This window comes from Thalia democratica, chromosome 9 (assembly GCF_965202585.1).
Source record: "Thalia democratica chromosome 9, ktThaDemo2.hap1.1, whole genome shotgun sequence".
Lineage (NCBI taxonomy): Eukaryota > Metazoa > Chordata > Thaliacea > Salpida > Salpidae > Thalia > Thalia democratica.
In genome coordinates this window covers 4980379-5006257 of record NC_139173.1, presented here as the reverse complement: position 1 = coordinate 5006257, position 25879 = coordinate 4980379, and the positions used below count along the sequence as shown (strand labels likewise).

The window sequence follows — 25879 nt, the reverse complement described above, 5'->3', positions numbered from 1 at the left end:
TTTGGCCTTGAGGTTTTAATCTTTTATTAAAAGTTTGCTTACAATTAAAACAATGTTAAGTACAAATTGATGCAAAAGATCCAAGTACATCAAAAACCCGCAAGTAAATTGCATAAATGAAAAGAAGACTATTTTTTTTATATAGTCTTTTTTTTTATTTTTACTGCTAATTTCAAAATGAGATTTGGATTTAGCCGGATATTAATTTAAAAAAAATATTCAGAAAAAATATTCGGATCCGACTAAACTTGAAATTTTTTAATTCCTTCGATCACTAGTCTTTAGTTGAATAGCTTTGTAGATAAAGGTAAACTTTTTGTATTGTACTAATGAAGAATTAGAATAACTTTGTCTTAAAAACTTCATTGCAAGAAAAGTATCAATTTATATTTAATCATTATTTAAGGCAATAAATAGATAGTTTAAATAATTTAAAGTTTAAATGATCAATCAGTTTTAAATTTGTCTAGAAAATCAATATATTTTTTACTATCGTAGGAAAGTTTGTTGTTATGCTTAAACACAATTTACAACTTCAGAATGGGTAAAATTTCTATAAAAAATTTAAGTTGCAATTGGTATATAATCTTTATAATTAATTATGAACTTATGGAAATCTTTAAAACTTGGCCGTATCTGTTTTCAAGTTTATAATTTTAAGATAAACCAAGCTCATATAAAACACCAGATCAAAATAAATATTCAAACCACTGTATGTAAAAACCTTGTTTAAGTTTAATAACACTCAACTTAATTTTTTATAAACTAATTGATAACTTTCTACAGTATAATAAAATTTGTCACACTACTTTATACTAAAAAAATACTACTATTTATGTCAAACCAATATATATTTAATTTCAAAATTTGTTTTGGAAGTGTACTTTATCATTGTAACTATTTTCTATAGAAAGGCTACTGTATGTAAAAAAATTATTTGAAAAATTTGTTCAAACTTGTACTTGTAAAGCATAATATTTTTTATTTTTGTACTTGTTAGTTAAACAACCTCGATTACATAATACACTCGAATTAATTTTAAACTGTTTGTTTTAGCTCAATTAGATAAGTTATTAGTTTTTTTGTTTCCTGAGATTGTTTAACCTCCTTAATTACCTTTAGTTTATTGTTGTAACGACACAACAATTTATTTACCTTACATTACTAATATTTAGAACTAGGATTTGTTTTTTTAAGCTTAAATCCAACTGGAAATTTAGTAAACTTTTTTTGTAATATTCAAAAATTAAAAGGTTGTGTTGATGACATACCGAACTCTTTTTTTAATACTTGAACTTGTAGCTTTTAATTATCCTGAACTTGGAGTAGTTTTCAAAACTTATTAGCTATTAAAGTTATACAAAATAAAAAGTTTGTTGTTTTTTTTTAAGAACTAATCAATGACCTGTACAATTGACTTGCCTGGTATCGAAATATCATTGCATTGTACCAATTATAAAATATATAAAATCTATGCTTGTAAGTTTAGTTATACATCAAATTAAAAAAAAATAAATTAGATAGTTGTCAAAAATGCACGAGTTGCCACTTTTGCACGAAGCATTTAACTAGAATTTATGACTCGTTCAAAAGTGACACCTATGCAAAAAGTACTCATTTGTGCAAAAATTTCCCTTCGTGAATTTTTGATCTGTTCCCAATCAAAGTACTTATTAACAATAATTGCAAACACAGTGTTTTAAAATTTTTAACGATTATAAAAATCTTTATTTATAAATCTACAACCGAATGGGTTTAACTTAGATGTTTTGTCACTAAATAGATAATTTAAATTGTTTAAGTTAAAGTTTTTTTTTTAATTTCTAGAACAACATAGTGGCTTCCTATGCTGTTTAATTTATTTTTCACTTTATGATACCAAAAAACGCTTTATAAAAAACTATAAAGAGAGTTTTTACTTTTGTGTTTGCATAAAGAAAGGTGTTAAAGAAAAACAAAGCTTATTTTTAGTGGTATAAAACAATTTTTCTATACAAGATGTTTTAACTTAAATAAATTGAAGTTTTAACTTAATTCATAAGTTTACTGAGGACAGATTTTTATCTTATAATGTTTTGAACTTAACTAACATGCAATAAATTTGTAGATTTTTCAAAACTACCTTTAAATTTTTTATAATTGTTAATGTAGAAGAAAAAAACAAATAAAAATTGACTGTGTCCTGGACTTATTTAAGAATTTTATATAAATCTAGTCAACTTAAATAAAGGATATTAGTTTCAGACTTGTAAAATATCGTTTTAACAACATTTCAAAATTATATTAAAAACTATTATTCCTATATACTTATTGAATAGCTTATTATGAAAAAGTCTAAACTCTTTTTTGAGCGGTTTTTAGTTGTCGTAAAATTAGTTTTTAGAATTTATTTATGATACTTTGCACAGTGCAAAAACTAAATCTCTTATAATAGTTTCGTTATATCAATAGATGATTTTTGTGAAAAAATAATTAGAATTTATGTGTACTTTATTTTTTATTATGATACTTACTTAACTTATTAGCTTTTATGTTTTTATTCAGAAAATATAAGTATTAATTTTTAGGAATGATGTAATTTCGTTTTGTATTATCAATAAAGTTGCTAGGTGTATTCTTAACTAGAAATTAAAATTAAACACCACATACAGCAAGAAAAAAAACTATCAAAACGTAAAAATAAATTTGAAATCAAAATTTACAAACTTGTATTTCAAACTGAGTGTTGTAATTTTTTAAGCTTCCTTTTAAAAATGTATCTAAAAACTACTAATATTTCTAAATAATATTGAGATGTTTTAGTCTCTTACAAAAAACTCTGGTTATATTCTTATAACGACTGATTATAAACTAGATTAAGTTGCTTGTTTAAATGATTAATAAATTATATCTTACTTAAACACAAAATAATATCCACTAGATGTGTTTTCGTTTTCTACTACTTAACTGCTTAGTCATCTACAGAAAGTATTTTATCATATAACTTATAATGAACATAAAATAAATAGTTAAAAAAATAAGTTAATACTTAAGTCAAAAGTATCTGTTTAATAAACTTCGGAATATGTGCTGTCTATAAGTATAAAGCAAAATTTTGAATCTGTTTTAAAAACAACATTTTCTTAAAATTTACAAAAATAAAAAACACAGTTTAGTTTTACTTAAATCTTGTATTTTTTAATTCTCCTGAAATAAAAGTATAAAACTGCATAAAGTTGATGTAGTTTAAGTGTTTTAATTTGATTTTTTACTTAAAAAGTAGTTCTTATTGTTGTGAAATTTTTTATAAATCATTTAATTAATAAAGTAGTATAATAAACAAAATATTTTTAAATGACAAAAACTTTGTAAAATTTTTATTATATTTTACTAATATTTTCAAGTCCAACAACTTTTTATTTCAGTATATTAAAAAGAAAAATCCTAAAAAAACATTTTGGATTTTGGATTACATTTACATTTTGGAAATTAGGGCTAGAAATTAGAGAGTATTATTGAGTGTACTTATCTGTGGTAAAAATTCATTTTTAAAAGTGCAAGAAAAACTTTTAGTATGAAATTTTTAACAAGTTGTAACTTCTTGTACTTTTGAATTGTTCTAGTAACAAAAATTAATCATTTCCGTTTAAAGTTTTTCAACGCTTTAATTTTTTTATTATTTTATGTAATGATTTAGCTTTTAACTTAATTCTTTTGAATTGCTCACTAATTTTTTGTCTTTTTGTTCAAATATCTTACTTATTTTTTTATGTGGATTACTAACTTACCCTATTTAAAGTCTTTAAAGTAGTACTAAAATATTTTTGGCTACAAAATAGTAAAACCTATAATACATACGAAAGTAGCTTCAAGAAATAATGGTGAGTTTCTTTTGACTAAAAATTTATAACAATTAAGAGTTAACAAAATTAATGTTCAACTCTAGTTTGCATAAACAACATAATATTTTTGTTAAAAACCGTATCAAACACGAAAGTCGTTTTAAGAAATACTGATGATTCCTTATGAACTACTTTAAAAGTTATATATGTATATATATAAAGTAATTTTAAACTCATATTCAATTTTAGTATACATAAATAATAATAATTGTGAATAAAAATTATCAGATTTACTATAATTGACTTTTTTAAAGAAGTTATTTTAAACATTTAAACAAAAATTTAACTTGAAATACAATTTATAACATGTTTCTAATACTCAATTAAAAAACATTTTATATACAATAAAAACTTTTACAAGAAATAATCTTAGAGCAAGTTAACATATTTTGTGAATTGAATATCAGCGTAACGTGTTGAAATATAAATGATATTTTACAAAGTTATTTGTATAATTTATCATTTTGAAATAAGTTTTTGAGATATAATTAAACCTTGTACAAATTGTTTTAGATGTTGTTAGTATGACTAATAATATTCATAAGATGTTATTAACATTAAAAAGTAAACATGATGCAATTCTAAAAAAAAAAAAGTCTCTTACAATAATTTCAATAACATTATTTTCTACTCATGCATAATATTTTCCAATTAATTGCTAGTTAAATCATTAACACTAAAACAGTATAATAAGATTCAAACTAAAATTAACAAACCCTACTTATTTTTATTTTTATAACATATAACTTATATAAATATTATAAATGTATCTACAATTTTTATTCAGATAAAAATTTGGGAACTTTTTTTTCTTACAAAAAAACATAGAAAAATGTTTAGATATATTAACAAAACGCTACTAAAAAAAATAAAAATATTAGTTATTATTTTGATTTTGTTAAAGAACAATTTATTTGGAAATCTTGTGCTTTTATACTGTAAAATAAATTTATGTATGATTAAATAAAAGTTATTAGTTTTACAGACATTTTAACTGTTATGTGTGTATACATACGTGAAGCTACAATGTTTTTTTAAAGAAACTTGTAATCTTTTTAAGATAAATTTTGTGCAAAAATATAAATTTAAAAATTGCTACGTAAAGGATCAGAGATTTTGAAGTAAAAGTCTTTTACCTTTACACTTTGAAATAAATTTGCAACTGTTTTTATATCTAGTAAAGCCCAACATATCGAAATATCTTTCTAAAATAAATTTTGAATAAAGCAGTAATATCGTAACATAAATATAGCTAATAGAGTTTGTACTATATAAAAAGTAAGTAATATACTTTTGAAGTATGGTTCTTTTAATGAAAATCTTGAAAGATTTGATGATGGAGGAATGAAAAAAGAAGCAAAAATACCAATCTATATAACTTACTCAAACTTTGATGTTAAGTATAAACAAGAATGATTGAAATTAACAAGTTGCTGTGCAACAAAAATTAGTGGTAGCATAAAAACTAAGAAAATCCACAAATAAAACGATATCAGAAATATTTCTTAAGTTCTACTAATATTTTGTTGTTTTAAATCTGGTGTGTTTCGTTTAGGGGCGTGTTTTGACTGGTTTCCTGTTTCCTGCGAACCCCCTGAAAAAAAAGAAAAAAAAAATCTTAGAATATCACTAATAACGTCGTTTATTGACTTTGTTTTGGTTATTTGATAAACTTTGAATAATGAATGCTGAATTTATAACACTGAAAGATTAAAAAGTTGCAGTAACAAAAAATGATCGTATTTGCCTAGCTGAAACAGATTTTAAATAAAATTTTAATTGTGACGTCACAATAGGTAAAAGTTTTAAAGTAGAATTTTTTTTCTAGGAAACTTTTTACTCAGATGCTCTTAGTTCCCATTATAAATTGTTACTTAATGTAAATAACTTTTGATTAAGCATTGTTTTTTAACTAATAAGTACAACTTTACTTAAAAAGTGTCTAATATAATCACTAAAGTTTTATTTTACTTAGTTTATTGTATATAATATTGTTGTGTGAAGCTTTTATGTTATGTTGTTATATAATAATGTTGTGTTCGTACTTAAAGATTTATATTTTTTGTTTATGTGTCTACTAAATGGGTTTAAACCTTGAAAAGTTCAATTCAGAGAGTTTTCAAAATCATCTTTAGACCACTACACCACCTGGAAATTTATTCTTTTATCATTTAATGATATTTTAAACATTAAATTTTAAACTTAAAGAGATTTCAAAACCATCATTAGAATCCCTGCACCATCAGGCAAACATTTAAATAAAATTAAAAAATATTCTAATTTAATTGGATAAGTCTAAACATTTTTTAAGTGAAATTTCACTTTTTATAGATTAAATTACTTGAGTTTTTTTTTATTATAAACATATATATAAATGTAAAGAGTCTAAAATTTAAAAGAAAAAAATGTAAGAACTCCATCTATACTAACTTACAAAATTTATAATTTATTACAAAATTGAAATTATCTTTATAAAAGTTTGTTCTAGTTTTAATTACTTTATAATATTGTTTCCTGATAAAATGGTTAATTTTTTACAGAGTAAGTTAGTTATGTCTGTAATATTTTTGTTTTAAATAACATATTTGAATTTTGATATACAATTTGTAAGTTCATAACTTTTTTTGGTTCTTTTAGTTTAAATTTATCTAAATTTAATACAGTATAATAAGTAAAAAATATAATATTTTTCTATTACTACTGAATATGTTTTTTTCTAAACAGAAAAAAAACATTTTAAACACATAATTTTTCGGCTATGTATTCCGTACTTAACTGGCAGTGCATACCTAAGAAATGCGTACTTAAGCGGCAAATTAAGAAAAAAAAAAGTGAACCCCCTTTGAAAAAAGTCTAGACACGCCCCTGGTTTCGTTTATATAGTAGTTGTTCATTTTGAATTTATTGATTTCAATACAAACTAAAAAGCGATTTATGTTTTTGTAATGATCACTAAATAATACTTAATAACACCTTGAAAGTTATAAATTTTACGAATTAGTACAAGTAAAAAAAATTAATTAAAATACTTGTAACTTTTTTGTAAAAGTTTATTTATAATACCCTAACTAGTACAATATTTTGCATAAATTAACAAGTTTTAAACTTTATCTTACGATTTTAACTATCAACAAACCAAATTTCTAGATGTTTAAGCAATGTTTGATTGACATGTAACTTAATTCATAATTTTTAATTCATTTACAACTGATCAATGTTTAATTGTACAACTTGCAATTGATGTGAAATAGTCTGTATATTACGAAATGTTTCTGTTGATTAATTTTACGCTTTTTTATAAATATAATTATATAATTTTTTGCTTTTTCAAGATATACTTAATGAGCTTATTGGATATTATAAACTGTAATGATCGTTTTCAAATTATATCTGTATCGATAAATATACGTATAAGGTTGGAAAAGCGTAATAATTTGATAAAATTGTATAACTAAAATATCAAAAATATAAAACCTTAAGAACACTTAATAAAGTTATACAATTTTCACAGCAATTCTAGAATAAATCTAACTTAATCTTTTTTTTATAAATTGATATAAAAAAGTGTTTTGTCCAAAATTATTTTATAATAAACTTTAAAAGAGTAAATGGTGACTTATAAACTTTTAATTTGTAATTGTTTGACTAACATAAATGTTAGAAAAAATTGTTGCAAGTTTTTTTTCACCATAAAACATTAAACAAATGATCGAGTTATTTAACATTATTTATGTGGATTGAATTGGTTTAAAACATTTCAGCTTATTAAATAAAACAACAATTAAAGGTTTACAATTTACAACCGAATTTACTAAAATGCTGTTCAAAATTTTAGCACAGTCAATAAAAAAATTGAGAAAGTATAGATTTTAAATGTTTATTCTATACTTTTCTAATTGTTGTGCTATCTAATGTACTTTGTCGATTTATTTCTTTGGAAATAAAAAAAACATTATCAACAAACTAGTATGTATACTTAGCTGGGCAACTTTTTTAATCTGCAGGCTAGATTTACTAGAAAGAGAATGTAAATAAAATACTATTTAATGAAAATTTGTATAAAGTATGAATTTAAGAATACAATCAAAAATTACTTTTTATAATTTTTTTTTTGAATTATTTTTTTTTGGTAAAAATAACATCGCAGGCCCTAGGTATCGCTTGGCGGGCTGTAGAATAAACAAAAACTTTTTTAAACAAAGTTTTAAATTTCAATTTAATTTTTTTAAATTTTTTCGGTGAAACTGAAAACTTTTTTTAATTAAATGAAATAGCAAAAAATTTTGTAATTGGAAATAATATTTTAAAATTTACTAATAGTTTTTGAAGTCTCGTTCAAAACGCATTACGCCTAAAGGCAGCTCGGAAATTATGACTTATTCTATTTACCGATGTAATAAAATAAATACGGTAAAGACAAATTTCGCAACTTTCATATTTAATATTTATTATCATCGTACGATATAAAGTAGGGCTCACATGATTTGTTTTATTTATATGTGGTATACGATAAGCATAATTAAAACCAAACATTCATTCAATCATATGACCCAGTAAAGAATTTTAATTAAAATTTAAATTTGTTGAAAACCAATTGTATTAAGAAATCTACGGTAATTTGCCGCAATTTGATTTACAAAAAATATATTTTATTTTGCGAATTTAGCAAAACTTTGACAACACAAGAAAAAATGAGATAGTTTTGACTTTTTTGCTCTCTCTTTTTTCAGGTTTATAAACTCTTAGTTTTTAATTGGTTCTAAATAACCTTTAGATGTTTATTTGAATATAATGGATTTAAGTTGGTATTTAAATATTGTATGAAAAAAACTAAATTGTTCCTAAGTCTGATGTACATGTTTGGATAACATATTTTTGATATTTAGCGTGAACTAATATATACAAGGTTTTACAATTATTTTTTGTCAAGTAAATTAAACTTTTAAATACTTTGAAAAAATTTAATTAAAGTCTTTTATACGTTTGTTATTTTTTAATATGTATCTTAAAACTAATTTAAAGCTAGATTCTTGTTTTTAGTAAAAAACATCCAAAAGTTTGAGACGTTTTTACAGAAACTGTCATAATAAACTTTTGTCTACAGAATCCCTTGTTTAATAGAAACCCAGTTATGAATCTGCTGCTCAGTATTTTGCTAACTTCAACTTTTGCTTTCACCAAAGGTAAGCTTTATCATTAAATAAAGAAAATGACTATCAATATCTAATACATTAATATTTAAAAAGGTGCCAACATTTTTGTGGCAAAAAAATGCACACTGGATAAAAGCAATTGGTGTGAATCAGTGGGTACAGCGAAAAAGTGTGCACGTGTTCCCTATTGTGTTGAAAATGTATGGGAGAAAAATAATTTGCATGTTAGTATATCTTAGCTCTATTGTATAAACTTAAAACTTTTTACTAGTAAAATCGATGTAAAAATTCAAGTTATATTTAATTAGTTGTTATAAAGAAAGTGTTTAAAAACTGTTAATAAAAATATTAAACAATAACTACTTGTAAGGCTAAAAATTATGTTATGTATAAAGATTATACACAAAAAGGATAATAGAATATACTAAATAATAAAGTATTGAAACGTAGAGATCAAAACTAGTAAAGCCAATTAGAAAACTAAAAGAACTATTTTTGTATGCAAGCAATTTGTTTGAATCACAAAGTTTCGCTGCTTAAAAAAAATATTGTCAAGAGCACAACCAAGTAGATATTCTATTACCTAGCATAGAAAACACAGTAAATTTTTATAGATAGTCTGATTGAAATCCTTTAAAAATAACAGTTTAATATTCTTAGACTGACTCCCTACCATGCGAATTGTGCAAGTCAACTTTCGATGAAGTCAAAAAAATATTTGACGCGAACAAAACTTTACACAAAACAGAAGAAGAAGTATTAAAATATTGCGATAAACTGCCTGATTCTTGTGCTGCCGATGTAAGTTTGATTTGATTACTTACACAACTGTATACTTGATAAAGTTTAATATTATACCACTTGCAGTATGCTTTGTATTAGAAACGTTTTACAAAAGCTAAAAATGATGCGAATTGTTTTTCATCGACAAAGTAAACAAGCTATTACAGCTTACCGAAAAATATTTAATAGAACTTAATACTTATGCTTACAATGTTTTAGTATACTAATTTTGAAAAAATGAACTTTTGCTAATCATTTATACAAGGTTACGTATCATTAATTTTCAGTTTTGTATCAATCTCATTTTCAATTGCAACCAGTTTTTTAGTTTGGAAACAGTTTTTGGTACACTAAAATAAACAAAGAGTATTTTTTCAGTGCAGAAGAGGCGTAGCGGAAAACTTTGAAGCTCTTCTTGACGATGAAAAGTTTCTGGTGAGTTTTATTTACTATACTTTGTTTTATTTAAACTTGTTTTAACAGTTTAAAATTTTTACATGTAGGTACAAAGCGGTGGACTATTTTGCTCTGCCCTGGGTCTGTGCAGAAATGCCAAAAGAATACAAGTTGGTCAAAAGATAATTTTCTATTACCAAACAAATTTATATATGCTTAAGTAAACATAGTTTTTTTATTTTATCTTAGGTTTTCTATGTAGTGTGTGTTAGTATATACTTACTGCTAAAGTTCTTTAAACCTCTATTAAAATATATACATTTGAGTAGAAAACATTCTTTTAATTAGTTTTTAATAATTATAATTGAAAAAACACTTGCTTACTTTAAACTACATTTGTAAAGGTGAAAAAATTACAAGCCCAATTAAATTGTACTCACTGTCTTAGTTTTATGACGGATGTTAAATCTCAAGCAATAAACAATCCGAATATTTTCGTAAGTTTCAGTATAATGTAAAAAAATATGTATTTTATTACAGTTGGTTTTAAAAATACAGTTTAAATAACTAATTTTACAAAGTTAATGACAAATTTAAAGTTAATTTTCATTATTTGCTAGAACTAATAACAAAGTTCAAAAGTCTTTATTGTTCAAACATTTTAGTTTGAAATACTTTAGAGACTCTTAAAGTTTTCAAAGTATTAGAAAATCACATGAAAACTTTTACTAAATTAAATTATGACAAATGCTACTTGTCTGATTTAAATTGGTTTTCAAGTTTTTCAAACTTAATCAGTTTGGTACTAAACAAGACTAATCACTTGTTATGAAGTGTTATAAAATTTAATGAAAGTTTATTAACTTTACAAGTAGCAAAAACCACAACTTAGTTATAAATATTATGATGTCGTCAAACTAGTCTAAATTTAAAAGTTCGAAAAAGTTTATTCAAGTTTACCGACAATACACGTATGACTTACAGTCGCATTATCAGCAATAAAGTCTGCAATCTAAACTTGAACATTAAAAAGAGACAAAATAAAAAATGAGCAGGTGAAACTAGTTATACCATGGTACGAGTTATCATAACAAATCTCTGCATATCTTGTTATATAAAATCCCCTACGGCTATGTATTGATATTCAAGTTGTTTTGTCTGTATACATGCTTGATATTGTTTACTTCTGCAAAAAAATAACTTTATTAAGTTTTTACTTTAGAAACAACTTTGAGACAAGTTATCGGGACAATATACTATATCATACAAAGTATGAATTTTTTGTTTTCATAATTTGTTTTACTAATTTACTTCAAGTTTTACATGAAAAAAAGTAAACTTAAACAATTATTTTTATTAAGTACAAAAATGATTGAAACTTTTAATAGAGTCAAAAATGTCTCTAGCCCATCAATTTTACTATAATAACTTTTAAGGCTCTTTTATATTCAAAACTAATGATAAATCATTTTAATGCACATGATAATTTTTAGTACCTTAATTGTTACATTTTTTGCTAGACTATTTTTAATTGATTTTCAGTTTTAGAAATTTAATAAACTTTTTATTAAACAAGATTAAATACTTCTCGATGTTGCAAAACTTGCCGAAGTTTGTTCAGGTTTACCGACACTACACATAAGCAACTACTTGCTTGTAAATTAAAAGTTGCAACTTAGTAATAAATTCATCAAGGTCATAAAAGTTGTTAAACATTTCACTATGTATTATAACTAGTATAAGTTATAAAATTCGATAAAAGTTAATTCAACATTGCCAACAATATAAATACAACCTATCAGTCGCATTATCTGCAATGTAGTCTGCAATCTTTTCAAAATTTATCAAAGTCTGCAATTTTAAAGTAATACAAATCTGCAGTACTTTAAGCTATACAAAATAAATTGGTTATACATGCTACGAATTATCTTTGTAAACTTGTACATTCTGCTTCATAAAATTTCCTACGGTCATGTACTAATATTCGAATTCGGTGTAAATTTCAGTGCGAAATACTAATTTATAATATTTGTAAGCCTTGTTCGAGAAGCAAGTTGTCGTGGACATTTGTTAATTATGTTAAGTTTTTTATTAATAAAACCAAAAATAAGTTAAAATATTTATCCCACACCTAGTACTTTTCTGTCCTGGATAAGACGTTAAAAGGTATCCGTGATGTGCGACTCTATAACCAAAATGTTCTTTGTGCACCAGGTCCTTAGATGAAACTTTTTGAGCACAAAAAGTTTTATTTATAATAAACTACTTACAAAACAAGCGTAAATAAATTGAACTGTTTGCAACAGTTTTATAACAAGTACTAGAATAGGGTGAGAAACATTTACATTAAAAAGACATTTTCCGAGCTGGACTTATTAAATGAGAGTCTTTCTGGTCGCAAAACTTTGAAAAATTGTATTATTAGTTTAATATTTTTAATAAAATATAATTATTTTTTTACTTTTTAAACCCTTCAAAACTTTAATAAAATAAAGTAATTATAATTAAGCAAATAGTTTACAAAAAAAACAACCAGGACCGTTTTTAGAATATTTACCTTCAAAAGGCTCAAATTTACTTTAACTAGATAATTTAAATGTACAAAATACATCGCAGACCAGAGATTACTGTTGGCGGACCAAATTTTTCCCACCCCTATGCAAGAATGATTTTTAAATTTTTAGTATATTTCAAACGTTCGCTAATTAATACTAAATTTGATTAAATGTAAATAGGGGTTATACGAACTTAAAAATTTGATAATGTTTCTTTTTTTCAAGCTCCAAAATTAGTCAGTTTATGTGTTATAAAGTTTGTCGAAAGGTTATTCAGGTTTGTCGACTTTATATATATGAAAATACTTACACGTAGCTAAAAGCTACTAGTGAGAAATCGTACAAAAGTTTTAAAAATGTTATAGGTTCTATTATGTTTACAGACTAGTCTAGACTGCATGTTATAAAACTTGCCGAACACAACGGCAAAAAATTGTAATCTTAAGTAAACAATAAATCTTCAGCAATATAAATTTTATACAGATAAAACTTATTATACGCGAAATCGCTTTATCATCATAAATTTGCATATTATGATTTATAATACCACCTTCGGCTATGTTTTTATATTCATCTTTTTTTGTAAATGTCAGAACTTTTTTTTCATCTGAAAAGTAATAATTTTTTTATGTTTGTGTTTTAAAAAAATCTGAATAAGATTAGTAGGTTGTGCAGCTATCGACATTAAGTTGTTTACAAAATAAATCTTACTGATATGATTAAGGTTATATTTTGTTTTGTAAAAAATTTCTAAAGCTATAGACAACTCGAAAAAATTTCAAACAAAACTTCTCGACAATTAATGTACAATAAGTCGATTTTTGATCGTTACAATATGCAAACAAAATTCGCTGATATAATCTGACAGTAAGTTTATTGATAAATAGTTTAATCCTTATCTTAAAAGTATATTGAAATTTATAGTTGACGTTTACCAGAAATATAAACAGAGATAAATATAAACTTTAAGTTTGTAAGTATTATGTTTAACATCATAAGTGTTTAAGTTTTACTGACAGTGCTGACTAAAAAGGTATAAAACGGGTAAACATTGTTTAGTTAAAATAATTTTTTATCTTACTTAATTAACAAATTATAACAGTTATACACCAGTATAAGACTATAAAAATATCTTATTATACACGTTTAAAATAATCTTTTTACATATAAAGTCATTTGATCAAGTGGATTTACTTATTGCATAACCTCTAACGCTATAATAATTAGCAAAGTTAATCAAATTATTTCATATTTTTTTACACAGATGCACTACACCCATCTTTTGATGAACCAATGTCGGAGATTGAGCTTCCTGAAAAGAGTTTCGGTAATTAGAGTTTTTTGTAATTTAAAAGAACACCACTTGTTGTAAATAGTTAAAAAAATTAGTGTCAACCTGTGCAAGTAGTATATATATATTTTTAATATCGTCATTGTAGTTCTTTAATTCAAATAAAACATTTGAAAAATAATTTTACACTTTCAACAGTGTGAATTTGCAATTAACGAGCAAGCTATCAACGTTCTTCGATTGGCACAAATGATGGTCTGTTTTAAGTTTATATAAAATGTTGTCTTTTATTTTTTTGTATATAAATTTATGTGCATATATTATTATCTTAAAACAAGCATCTGTGTAAAACTATATCTCGTATATATGCTTGTAGATAGAAAGCTTGTTTAGGTATAAATCAATGTAACAAATTAAAACAGGATATAGGAAAAGTTTGCACTGATATCCAAATGTGTTCAGGTGTACCACTGACTAATCAGGTATGAATAACATATAAGTGTAATAATATCAAGCTTGTAAAAAAAGTGCATCAATAATTTTTAGATGAAAATATTTTTAATTTAAAACAACTTTAAAAAGCTTTTGTTTGTGTTTAAAATAGCAGTAAGTAAGGCATCAATAAAAGTAAATTTTCTTATGGCTATCAGAGAAACTATGATTTTCAACTAATGAAATGCTTTACCATTTTAAAATGCAATTTTATTTTTAAATTACAGACTTTTGGAGGAGATAATTGCAAAGATTGCATGGCATTCACTCAAGATTGGAAGAATTTAATGACACAGGATCCTATGTTTTTGGTTTGAATTTAGAAAACAATGATTTTTTTATTCTTGTATGTGATTAAGTAGTTTTAAGTAATTTGTATACTACAGTTGTAATCATACTAAAACTCATTAATTGAAGTTTTAATATGTGTGACTTATACAATGAAAATTTACACTAAATAAAATATGTTAAAAAAATAAAACAATTGAAATGACATTTCTCATTTGATTTTTTGAACATTACGTGTTTCAAAGATATTATAACATTTCTCGGTTGAAAAACTAATATTGAATTAGTTTATATCTATATATATAAGTATGTTATGTCATAAATTTATTAAATAATTAAGCTACAAAATGAGTTTTTGAAACAGTTTGACAACTTACATGACTTAGGATTATTACTAGATTAATTAGACTATGATCATGATTAGACTTTCAACATAATAAACATTGAAAAAGCTATAAAAACCAAAAAAAAAAAAAAAAATCGTATTCGTTTTAAGTTACACGAAGTTCAAACATTTAAGTTAAAACGTTATTTTTCCTTGAATTAAGTGGTTACGAATTAATTAAAGGAAAAGTAAACTATCGACTTAAGCTTGTCATATCTTGTTTAAATCCAATTCGGCTATATTATCAACTTTATCAAAATACCCTTAAAATTCATATACATATATTTAACCACAAAATGTCTACAATAGTAATAATTTATAATCAAGAAATATACAATTCAGTTTTTAATTGAAATAAAGTTAAACCAACAGTATTTTGGTTAAAAAACGTAGCGATTTTTGGGTAGATAGTTTTTTTATGTTTGTTCTGGACATGACTTTAAACTGTATGCTTTGAATATGACTCGATGACCGAAAAGTGTTTTCGTACTTCAAGTCCTTGGAAAAAATATTTTGAGCGCATTTTGTCGTTTAATAAACAATATATTAAAAAGTAAGTAAACAATATTGTTCCAACGCAGAAAATATTAAATTACAATAATATTTATTGTTTACAATTAATTTTGAAGATAAAAAAATATAATAAGTAATTATTTTCAGGAGACAAATTTTCCGCTATTTGAACATGTGATTTGTGACAATGTACCTGAGCTTCTGTGGAAAACTGTTAGTTTAATTGTAGTGATATTCCTTGCTTAAATATTTTCATATATTAATAAACATTAATTTTATACTATTCATATTTATGATCAATTATAACAAAATATTTGTTTACAAAACACAACTTTATTGTTGCTGTAGAAAGAATTTTAAGTTTAACAATTTTTTTTCATATAAAAAACTAAGTTCTTAAATTTGAATGAAAATTAAGCTTAAGTAAATATTTTTCTTTATAGTCATCTGTTAACTACCTTTTTAAATTTCACAAAAAAAAGTATTTTTTTAATAACAAGTTATTTTAAATTTTATTAATAAATAGTTTTTGTTTTCTTCGTGTATAAGCAGTTAAAGTTTTTATAAAACTATTTTATATAAACAAACAGTGCATGAAAAACGTTAAAAAAGCAGTGTACAAAGGAATTGAATACATCAAAAACACTGTTAGTTAATTTAAGTACACAAAAGTATATTTTTTCATCTTAAAGTTTTTGTATTCTACTTTTTTGTTAGAACAATTCTAAAAAATGTTTTACAATTTAACCATATAGGAGGTTATGGATCAATGTAGTAAAGCATTGCTTTGTGAAAACACAAAACAAGTTGAAGAAAAAATTGAGGTTGAGAATACTGTAGTTTCATCTGTTAGTTTAAAAAAAAAATTTTGAAAGTAATAATTTAGTTTATAAAACTTGTGATCAGTTAAAAGTAAAGTTATATAGTCGTTCTGTTATTATAATACTTTAGAATTGTTTTTTTTTTAAGTTTTTCAGCTTCTTTATACTTTATTTAAGAAATTTTTGCCAACTCTTTTCTCTGTAAAGTATCGTTCAACATAAACAAAAACAGCTGTTACATTTTACTATCTATAACATACTTTTTTTTTATTCTTTGGGGACTAAGAATGAACCAAACACATTTTTTTAACAACAGGAAAATGATTTTTTGCAATTTCAACACAAAAGTTCAATTATTTGTGAAACTTGCACAGAAGTTTCGATGGCAATCTCACGATTATTAAACAAGAATAGTACTGAGGTAACACACTTATTTTTAAAAATTATGAAAAGTATATGTTAACTATCTAAAAAAACACTTAAGAAAAGTTAGATTATTAAGTTTATAGTTAATTTTAATACTTTATCAGCATATAAGTCAGCGCTTTATTGAGCTAAATTAATTTTTTTAAATAAAATATATATTAATTTAGACTTCCTTATAGTTTTAAAGAAGACTGACCTAAAATAGTTTTATTTAATCATTAAAAAAAAACAAACTAACTTTTTTAATTTAAAAATCAGGAATAAATATTTCAAAGTAAGCATAAATAAACCAATTTATTTTAAATAGGAGCAAATAAAAAAGAAATTGGATTCAGTGTGCACACTACTACCGAGAAGATACAGAGAAGTGTGCACCGAGCTGATATATGTGCACACCAGTGGACTAATAAAAGCATTTCAAAATGGAATTGGTGAGAACAAAATCTGTCAGTTTATCGGAGTGTGCATGGTGGACAGTAAAATTATAAATGTTTGTTTGGTTGTTAATAAAAATATTAATTTTATTTTTAGAGTTTTCGAGTATTTCTAAAAGATTTCTTATTAATTGATCGTGATCTAAATGTCCAAAGAAGAAATCTAAAACTATATTTAAAATAACAAATTACCTGTATTAATGATAAAACCAACTTAATAAAAACTTTTTAATTTTAATAAACTATCCAAACTTAGATTTATAAAAGAAAACTAAGAATATTTTTTGTATACAAGTATTAAAATTAATAAAGTATCAATGTACACAAATATTAATAAACAAATATTCTATTAAAACTATTTTGGCATAATAAACAAAGCTATTGTTGTTTCAACAGGCACCAGCATTAAGCAGTGAACTAACATGCAATGTGTGCACTTTCGTGACCACGTATTTAGATGACGTCATCAACTCAAACTCTTCCAAGGTATGACGTAATAAATTTTACAAGTTTTTTTGTCCATTTTTAATTCATTTAAATAAAAAAGAACTGCCTGCTGCTACTTGATTTTACCAAGAATTTTCATGAAACTAGTTGTTGTTAAATAAAAACAAATTTTAAGTTTTAAAAATGTCTTTATAAATAATTAAAAGTGCAATTTTTGTCAAAGTTTTTGATCTTTTACTTAATAATTAAAAAAACAGTCCGAGATAGAAAAAACATTGGATGAAGTTTGCAGCATCCTCCCCGGCAGGTACGCACAATCGTGTAAAAATTATATAAACGAGTACGCACCCCAGCTGATCGATTTCCTGCTGAATGAAGAATCTCCGCTTGTGATCTGCCAGCAACTTTCATTGTGCGACCTACATCAACTAGCTCCTGTTTGTTTACTATTTTCAAATAAATAACTGTTTTTTGTTGTTTGTTGCTTTGTTCAAGTGTTTTCAAACTTGGTTTTTTAGCTACTTCGTTTTAAAGAATTTATAAGTTAATTAATTCAAATGTTATATACGTTTTTAACTTGATTATTTGATTCGATATTTCATTTTAGACTGTTGTTGTTTATTATTTTGTTTTTCACTTAACTACTTCTTTAATCTTTCCGTAGCTTAAGGAATGACACAATAAAAGCAAAACACGTGTTCTTTGTGACTCAAAGATAACAATTGTTTTTTTTTACTTTTAACTAAATTGAACTTTTTTATATTTTTCATGGAACATGTTATTAATAACTTTTTAACTATGTTTTTATAATTTCAGACTAATAGTGCGGTTCAGTTCAATCCAGCTTGCATCTTATGCGAAATTGCTGCTTCTAAACTTGAAGAACTCCTTGTTGACGAACTGAATGAGGTTTACTAACTTATACTAAATATATTAAAATAAAGTTGAAAAATCATAACTTTTAGATATTTTTAACTTTTAAATATTTTAGATACAAAAATATAAAATATACAGTTAAGGTTCACATCACTCAAACGGTGCCTTTTATTTGACCGTAACATTTAAAGCATATTAAACTTTATAAATCAAAACACTTTATTTGCTCGTTACATTTATTTTCTGCTGGAAGATGTTTTTATTCTAAAAATTATTGTACAAAATTTTAAAATGTTTGATTTTTATTTTTCCAATAACTTTTAAAACAAATAGTTAAAATTTAAGTAAAGTTTCACATAATGTTTTTCAATAATTAAAAAATTACAACAAATAGACTTTTGTGATTTTAATAATAAAAAAACTTTTATCAGGCCTCAATTGAACAATCACTTAAACTAGTGTGCTCTGTGTTTCCAACCAGCGGAAAAAAAGTTTGTGACGAATACGTGAGCAAGTACAAAAAATACCTAATCGATTTGCTATCAAACGGTGTATTACCTAAACAGCTGTGCGGATATGTGGGAATATGCACTGGCTTCGAACATAAACTGTTTGAAAGCAGAGTTACAAATGTTAGTTTGTTTACAATGAATTTAATGTATCTGAGTTAGAATTGTTCTTTAATTAAGTGTACAATAAACTAACAGATTATGGAAAATGGTGACTATTGTGAAACTTGCAAAATGATTTCTCAAAAGCTCGAAGATTATGTAATGAAAAATAAAACTGAGGTCAGAATATATAATGTTTTAACTACAAATATGTCAACAATGTCGATATGTCTAAACTATAAAAATTATAGGAGGAGATAAAGGAAACATTGAAAGCAACTTGTTCTCTTTTGCCTATTACGGTATATAAAAACGATTGTGACGTAATAATTGAAAGGTATTTGTCAAAAATAATTGAAAATTCAGTCAATGGAGTATCTCCTGAACAATTTTGCTCAAATTTGAAAATTTGTCCTGCAAAACGTATTGAGGTAAAATAGTACAAAAATTGTATCTAATATAACTTAAAAACTTTTGTAAGAGTTGCTCTAAAATAATTTAACGATGTAAGCTTGTTTATCAAAAAGTAAACTTGAAGTATAAAGTGTATATTTTAAAATACTTTTTAACCAGGGTCTCTCAAACTTTCATATTAGACCCTTTTTCATAAAACTTAAATATTTTTTATCACCTTCATTACGAACCCAAGAACTTCTAGTGTAAGTTTCAAAACTCCAGTAAGTTAGCCCTTAAACTGTTTTTATTTTCAATATTAACCTTTAAAACTCTAAACAAGTTTATAATATCCTCTTAATTATTCCAAATACTTTTTCTAATCTTTCTGTAATTTAGCTGTTTCCCTTTTATAAATAAACACTCGACTTACAAAAAACGCCCAAAATGGGCTACATCGTCGTCTTTGGAAAAAAAATGTTTTACAGTTTTTGGTAGAACTCAGATCATTTTGATATATATTATTTAATAAAGGTTTGTTATGCTATTTCAAAAAAAATATTTACAAAAATTCTAAAACAAAACATACAAATAAAGTTTAAAAAACTAACAAAATATTGAAAGCGGAGATTACTGCGAAACTTGTGAATTAATTTCTCAAAAACTCGAAGTTTATGTAATAAAAGATAAAATTGAGATTAGAATTAATAGTATATTAATCTGTGTATTTATTGTATCAATTACATGCATATAATTTCATTTGACGTGGTGATAAATAAGTTTTTTAATAAAAAAAGTTTTACAGTCTTATTGAAAAAAGAACATTGAATACAGTTTTGTATCCGATACTTTTCAAATTTTTGAAATTAAACCAACTTATATTTAGAACAAAAGTTACTTAAAAGTTATTTATACCGATACAACAAAATTTATCGAAACAAATTAAACAAACAGAACATTTTTAAAGAGACAAAAAGGTAAATAAATTATAAATAAACACTTGATCACAGGCAATAGGTTACTAATTTATTTTAAATTTCTTGTGTTCTTGACATATTCGGAGTACAAAAGTATAAACTAAATAAAAAAGTTTACGCAATAAATATTTTTATTCTTAAAGAAAAAATTGAGGCAGTTTGTTCTCTCTTGCCTATTACGTCATACAAAAACGATTGTGACGTAATAATCGAAAGACATTTGTCAAAAATAATTGAAAACTCAGTAAATGAAGTTTCTCCTGAGCAATTTTGCACCAATTTGAAAATTTGTCCCGCAAAAAATGTTCAGGAAATAATAAAATATATCAAGTAATAATAAAGTATAATAAGTAATAATAAAGTATTAAAAACTAACGAAGTTAACTTTTCTGTTTAGTATGGAGGTGCCAAAATAAATTAAATCTAAAGTTGAAAAACTCTTAAACATAAAACAGATAAAATAAACTAGTTAAGACTGTTTTTTTTTACTACATTAGCTGAGAAATTATACTTACTTATGATTTTTTAAATTACAGCAATTAGAAATCTCAGGTCGTTGTGAAATATGTGAACTCATTTCCGAACAACTCGAGGATTACGTAATGGAAGATAAAACAGAGGTTGGAATAAGACTCTTGTAAACTAATTAGAAATGTGTACTAGTTATAATTCTTCGTCTAACAAAATTTATTAGGGTCACATGTGTCTACTACTTTTGTTTAACTTAAATGTAAATATTGTACACCAAAAAAAGCATTGCAAATAGAAGTGAAGTATTTTATACAAGTTAAGAAAATTCTAACACTACTAATAAAAACTAATAAAATTCTTAGGAGGAAATTAAAGAAACATTGGAAGCAATTTGTTCGCTTTTGCCTATTATGTCATACAAAAACGATTGTGACGTAATAATTGATAGATATTTGTCTAAGATAATTGAAAACTCAGTCAATGAAGTCACTCCTGAACAATTCTGCTCAAATTTGAAACTTTGTCCCGCTAAAAGTGTTCAGGTAAAAAAGCAGTTAAGCAAAATAACTCGATTTAATAAAAAAATATAAAAAAATATAATGAAGTCTCTATTAAACATTAGAATATATAAAGGTTAGAATATATACTATGCTAAATTACAGGTTGTACAACACAAAGATACTTGTGAAGTTTGTGAATTTATTTCCGAAAAACTTGAAAGTTACGTTATGGAAGATAAAACTGAGGTAAGTAAAACAAAAACTTTTCATTAACAGCTTTAGATAAAAACTGTTGTTTGAAAACTAAAAATGGTATTAATTAAGTTATAAAGAAAATAAAGGTACATTTTTTAATGTTTATGTACTTTACTGTAAATTAGACTATGACCTCTTTTGTAGTTTTCCAAACTAGATTGTCACTTCTTTTGGCGTTGATTTTAATGAAACTGATTTTGTACTGTTAGTTATTTGTATAATAAGTAAAATAAAGTTGCATTTTTCATTGCAATTAAAATAAAACTAGAGAGAGGAATACAGTCAAATCTTTAATGTGAATAATATATATTAAGGCTGAGATCAAAGAAACATTGAAGGCAGTTTGTTCTCTCTTGCCTATTACGGCATATAAAATCGATTGTGACGTAATATTTGAAAGATATTTGTCAAAAATAATTGAAAACTCAGTCAATGAAGTTTCTCCTGAACAGTTTTGTACCAATTTGAAAATTTGTCCTGATAAAATAGTTGAGGTAAAATAATGTGAGATATTTAAAAATGTCTCATTTAAAAAAGGTTTTCTCCGCTAATTAAAAAAAAAAAGATTTATAAGTTAAACTAGCTAAAATTATGTGGATTTTTAAATAAAAACGTGATAATCAAGTTTCAAGTTTGTAGTAGACTTCATATGATAATTTAAAACAATTTTTTCTCACATAAAGTGAAAAAGTTAAACAAATTTAAACTATATCAACAATTTTACAGCCTGTAGAAAACAAAGGTTATTGTGAAATTTGTGAGTTTGTTTCCGAAAAACTTGAAAGTTACGTCATGGAAGACAAAACTGAGGTGAGAAACATTTATTAAAAGTAGAATACATAAACTGTTGTTTTTAAACTAAATACTTAACTTTGATTAGCTTTTATAGTAGATAGAAACGCAGTTTATAACGTTTTATTGACTGTATATCAATTGAAAAACTCTAACAATATTTTGTTTTAAGTTTCAATACAAGTTGCTACATTTATAAAGTTGAAGTCTAGTGCGATCTGTAGAATTAAAAAAAATTATGAAGAATATACAAACAGTTTTACAAAAGTTTCTAAATCTTAACCAACACATTATTTATACCTGTCTACACATACAGTATACCTCTAGTACAGTTTCCTTTTTGCAAACAAGTTTCAAAAAATCTTGTTTATTCCTAACCCTGTTTAGTGTAAACTATTTTTTTATATAACTAAAAAAGAAACTTCATTAGTTTAATAACGTTAACTATTTTTAACATAAGCTAGAAAGTTTTGTAATTTTTTTTTTTTTTGTGCATTTAGATAAATATATATTTTTTGTAATATATGTAGTTCTACATATTCAGGCTGAAATAAAAGAAACATTGGAAGCAATCTGTTCACTTTTGCCTATTACGTCATACAAAAACGATTGTGACGTAATAATTGATAGATACTTGGTAAAAATAATTGAAAACTCAGTAAATGAAGTTACTCCTGAACAATTTTGTACCAACTTGAAAATTTGTCCTGCCAAATACAAGAAGGTATTTTTAGTAAAAAAAATAAAATTAACAAAGTATAGATTTTTTTAAAACTTTTATAACATTTTTTGTGAATTTAATTGTTTTCTTATATTAGGTACTAATTATAATATTAGATATATATTATATTGTTTCTATGTACAAGTAAAGTAAAGGGGTTAAAAAAGTACTGCATAGAATCAATTAACTATTACTATACATTTTTATAAGCTTATTTTTTTAATTCACATAAATAACATTGTCTAAAACTTGTTACTTTTACTAAGCTAAAAAGTTTATGTTATTTATTTACACCTTTATATATCTTCCAACTTGGTACTATAACCTCAAAAAAGTAATAAAGAATGGTATACCGAAATAACTAGAATAAATTTACAGCAACCCAATCACCTGCAATCGATGGTGATGAAAAACAACTTCCAATTTTCGTGTCACCTTTGCTACGTCATAGTGGGGTCTGTAGATGATATGATGAGTGAAAACAATAACATTGTCAGTATGTTTCATAGCTTTTGCTATTAGTAAAACTCTTAAAACCGCAGTTCTTTTATAGCTTTTCGATGTTAATAACTTATAATAACTTTGTTATATTCATTACACTTATAAAAAAGTTTCAAAAATAACTTTAATACGGACAAAAAGTTATCCCTTTAATTATGTTATTTTATTTATATTAGATAACAACAACAGCAACCAATCATTAATATGAAATTTATCAAAAAAAAAAACACCAGGTGGAGATACAGAGAACTATCGAGCATCTCTGCGAAAGCGACAAATCTCCGGCTTGCAGTAGATTTGTCACCGAGAACATGAACCACGTCGCTGACATGCTCAAGAACAATTTCGAAATCGACCATATTTGCCAGCAACTACGCATGTGCACAGCTGATTCGGATGTTTACGACTACTTGGAGTATGAGGAGGACATTTCCACCAAAACTATCATTTTGTAAAAATTTAAACAGTTTTACGTTTTTCAGTTTTTAATTTTTTGTTTTTAGTGATTAATTTTATATAACTATGTTGTTTGTAAAAACTAAAAAAAAACTTTGTAAATCAATTTTAATAGTTTTTGTGTTTTCTGTGGACTTATTAACTTTTGTAAAAATAGATTCTTTTTTAGTGCAATAGTATCGTTGTAGATAGTTATAAACTTTTAACATTTTGCTTGTTAATGCTATATTTATGAACTTTTGTAACTACTATAATAAATTTTATACTTTAATTTTTTTTGAAATACCTACGTAATATTAAACGCAAAAAGACAAAAAAAACTACTCGTTTTTAGGTCGCACGTTAAATTGATTTTAATGATAAATTTTTTTAAAACAAAAGTTATTTTTAATAACTGTTTTATTTTATAAAGAATAATAAAATATTACAAAAATTAAGTTAAATTTGTAACAAACCTAACATTTAAATACAACATTGGTATTTTTAATATTTTTAGTCGGCGTGAACAAATTACCAGAGAAAGTTAGAAAAAATAAAGCTGAGTAAAATATTAAGGAATAAAATAACGACTATCTCGTTCAATAACTAAAACTAACTTATGTGTAATCACTTATATATTGAAAAGTTTAAAGCAGATAAAGTTGTTACAGTAATATGTCGACAAATTTTACGTTGTCGATTGAGTTTGAATTTAAAATCATATTAAATGTAGATAAAAGATAAGTACAAACAACTAGCACAAAACCAATGAACAAACACAGTATAAAATTTAGATATAAAAGTTACATTACTTGTGTTATAACGTATAAAAGTTCTATTTTCATGATTTTAAACAAAACATTAGTGTGCTTAGTTCAAACTACGACTGATAATAATAACGTAAGTAAGGAAAAACTACAAAATTAACTTTTATCAAATTGATACCAATTACAAAGCTCAAGAGACTTAAGAGTTTTACACTCTTCATATAACGACCAGACTCTCGTTTTAGGATCTTTTTTCTTACTTTGTTTCCTTATAAATATAAACTGTCAGTAAAACTTAACAACAAACGTACACATGAAATAAAATTAAATCGTTTGAAATTAGTGATGTACCGGACTCACTATCCGGTTCCGGATCTGGCTGGATATTGCCATTTTTGTCTGATATCCGGATCCGGCCGGATCTTGATATGAAAAAAAAGTCCGGATCCGGTTCCGGCCGGATCCTAACAGAGATCCGGCCGATTCGGATCTAGTTAGTATAAAAGAGCATACAGAAAAGTATTTTTTTCAAAAACAAAATTTTGTGATTTTCTAGTTCATTTTGTTCAAGAACTTGATTTTAATTGATTTTAGATTGGTAAGGCTATAGGGGGAGTGCTCCTTGATTTTTACAAGTTGATCTTATTTAATAGATTTTAATCTAGCTACCAAATATTGTTTCTGTGATGTACTTTATCTTTCTATCAATTTTCCT

The 25879-nt window shown here is 24.6% G+C and overlaps 1 protein-coding gene across 1 annotated transcript; it reads left to right on the top strand.

Annotated features, from left to right (window-relative positions):
• Positions 1–8649: 8649 nt before the first annotated feature.
• On the top strand, positions 8650–24631 carry LOC145844652 (uncharacterized). The gene is made up of 30 exons (XM_082952053.1): positions 8650–8787; positions 8986–9064; positions 9128–9258; positions 9695–9835; positions 10196–10252; positions 10321–10383; positions 10618–10710; positions 14033–14095; positions 14258–14314; positions 14482–14541; positions 14779–14862; positions 15885–15950; positions 16328–16384; positions 16493–16585; positions 16875–16979; positions 17292–17474; positions 17815–17904; positions 18123–18302; positions 18682–18774; positions 19173–19373; positions 19449–19532; positions 19604–19783; positions 21259–21342; positions 21556–21735; positions 21856–21939; positions 22263–22442; positions 22675–22758; positions 23285–23464; positions 23840–23953; positions 24196–24631. The coding sequence occupies exons 2-30, from the start codon at positions 9013–9015 to the stop codon at positions 24415–24417; spliced, it is 3261 nt and encodes a 1086-aa protein (XP_082808179.1). The 5' UTR covers positions 8650–8787; positions 8986–9012; the 3' UTR covers positions 24418–24631.
• Positions 24632–25879: the final 1248 nt, after the last annotated feature.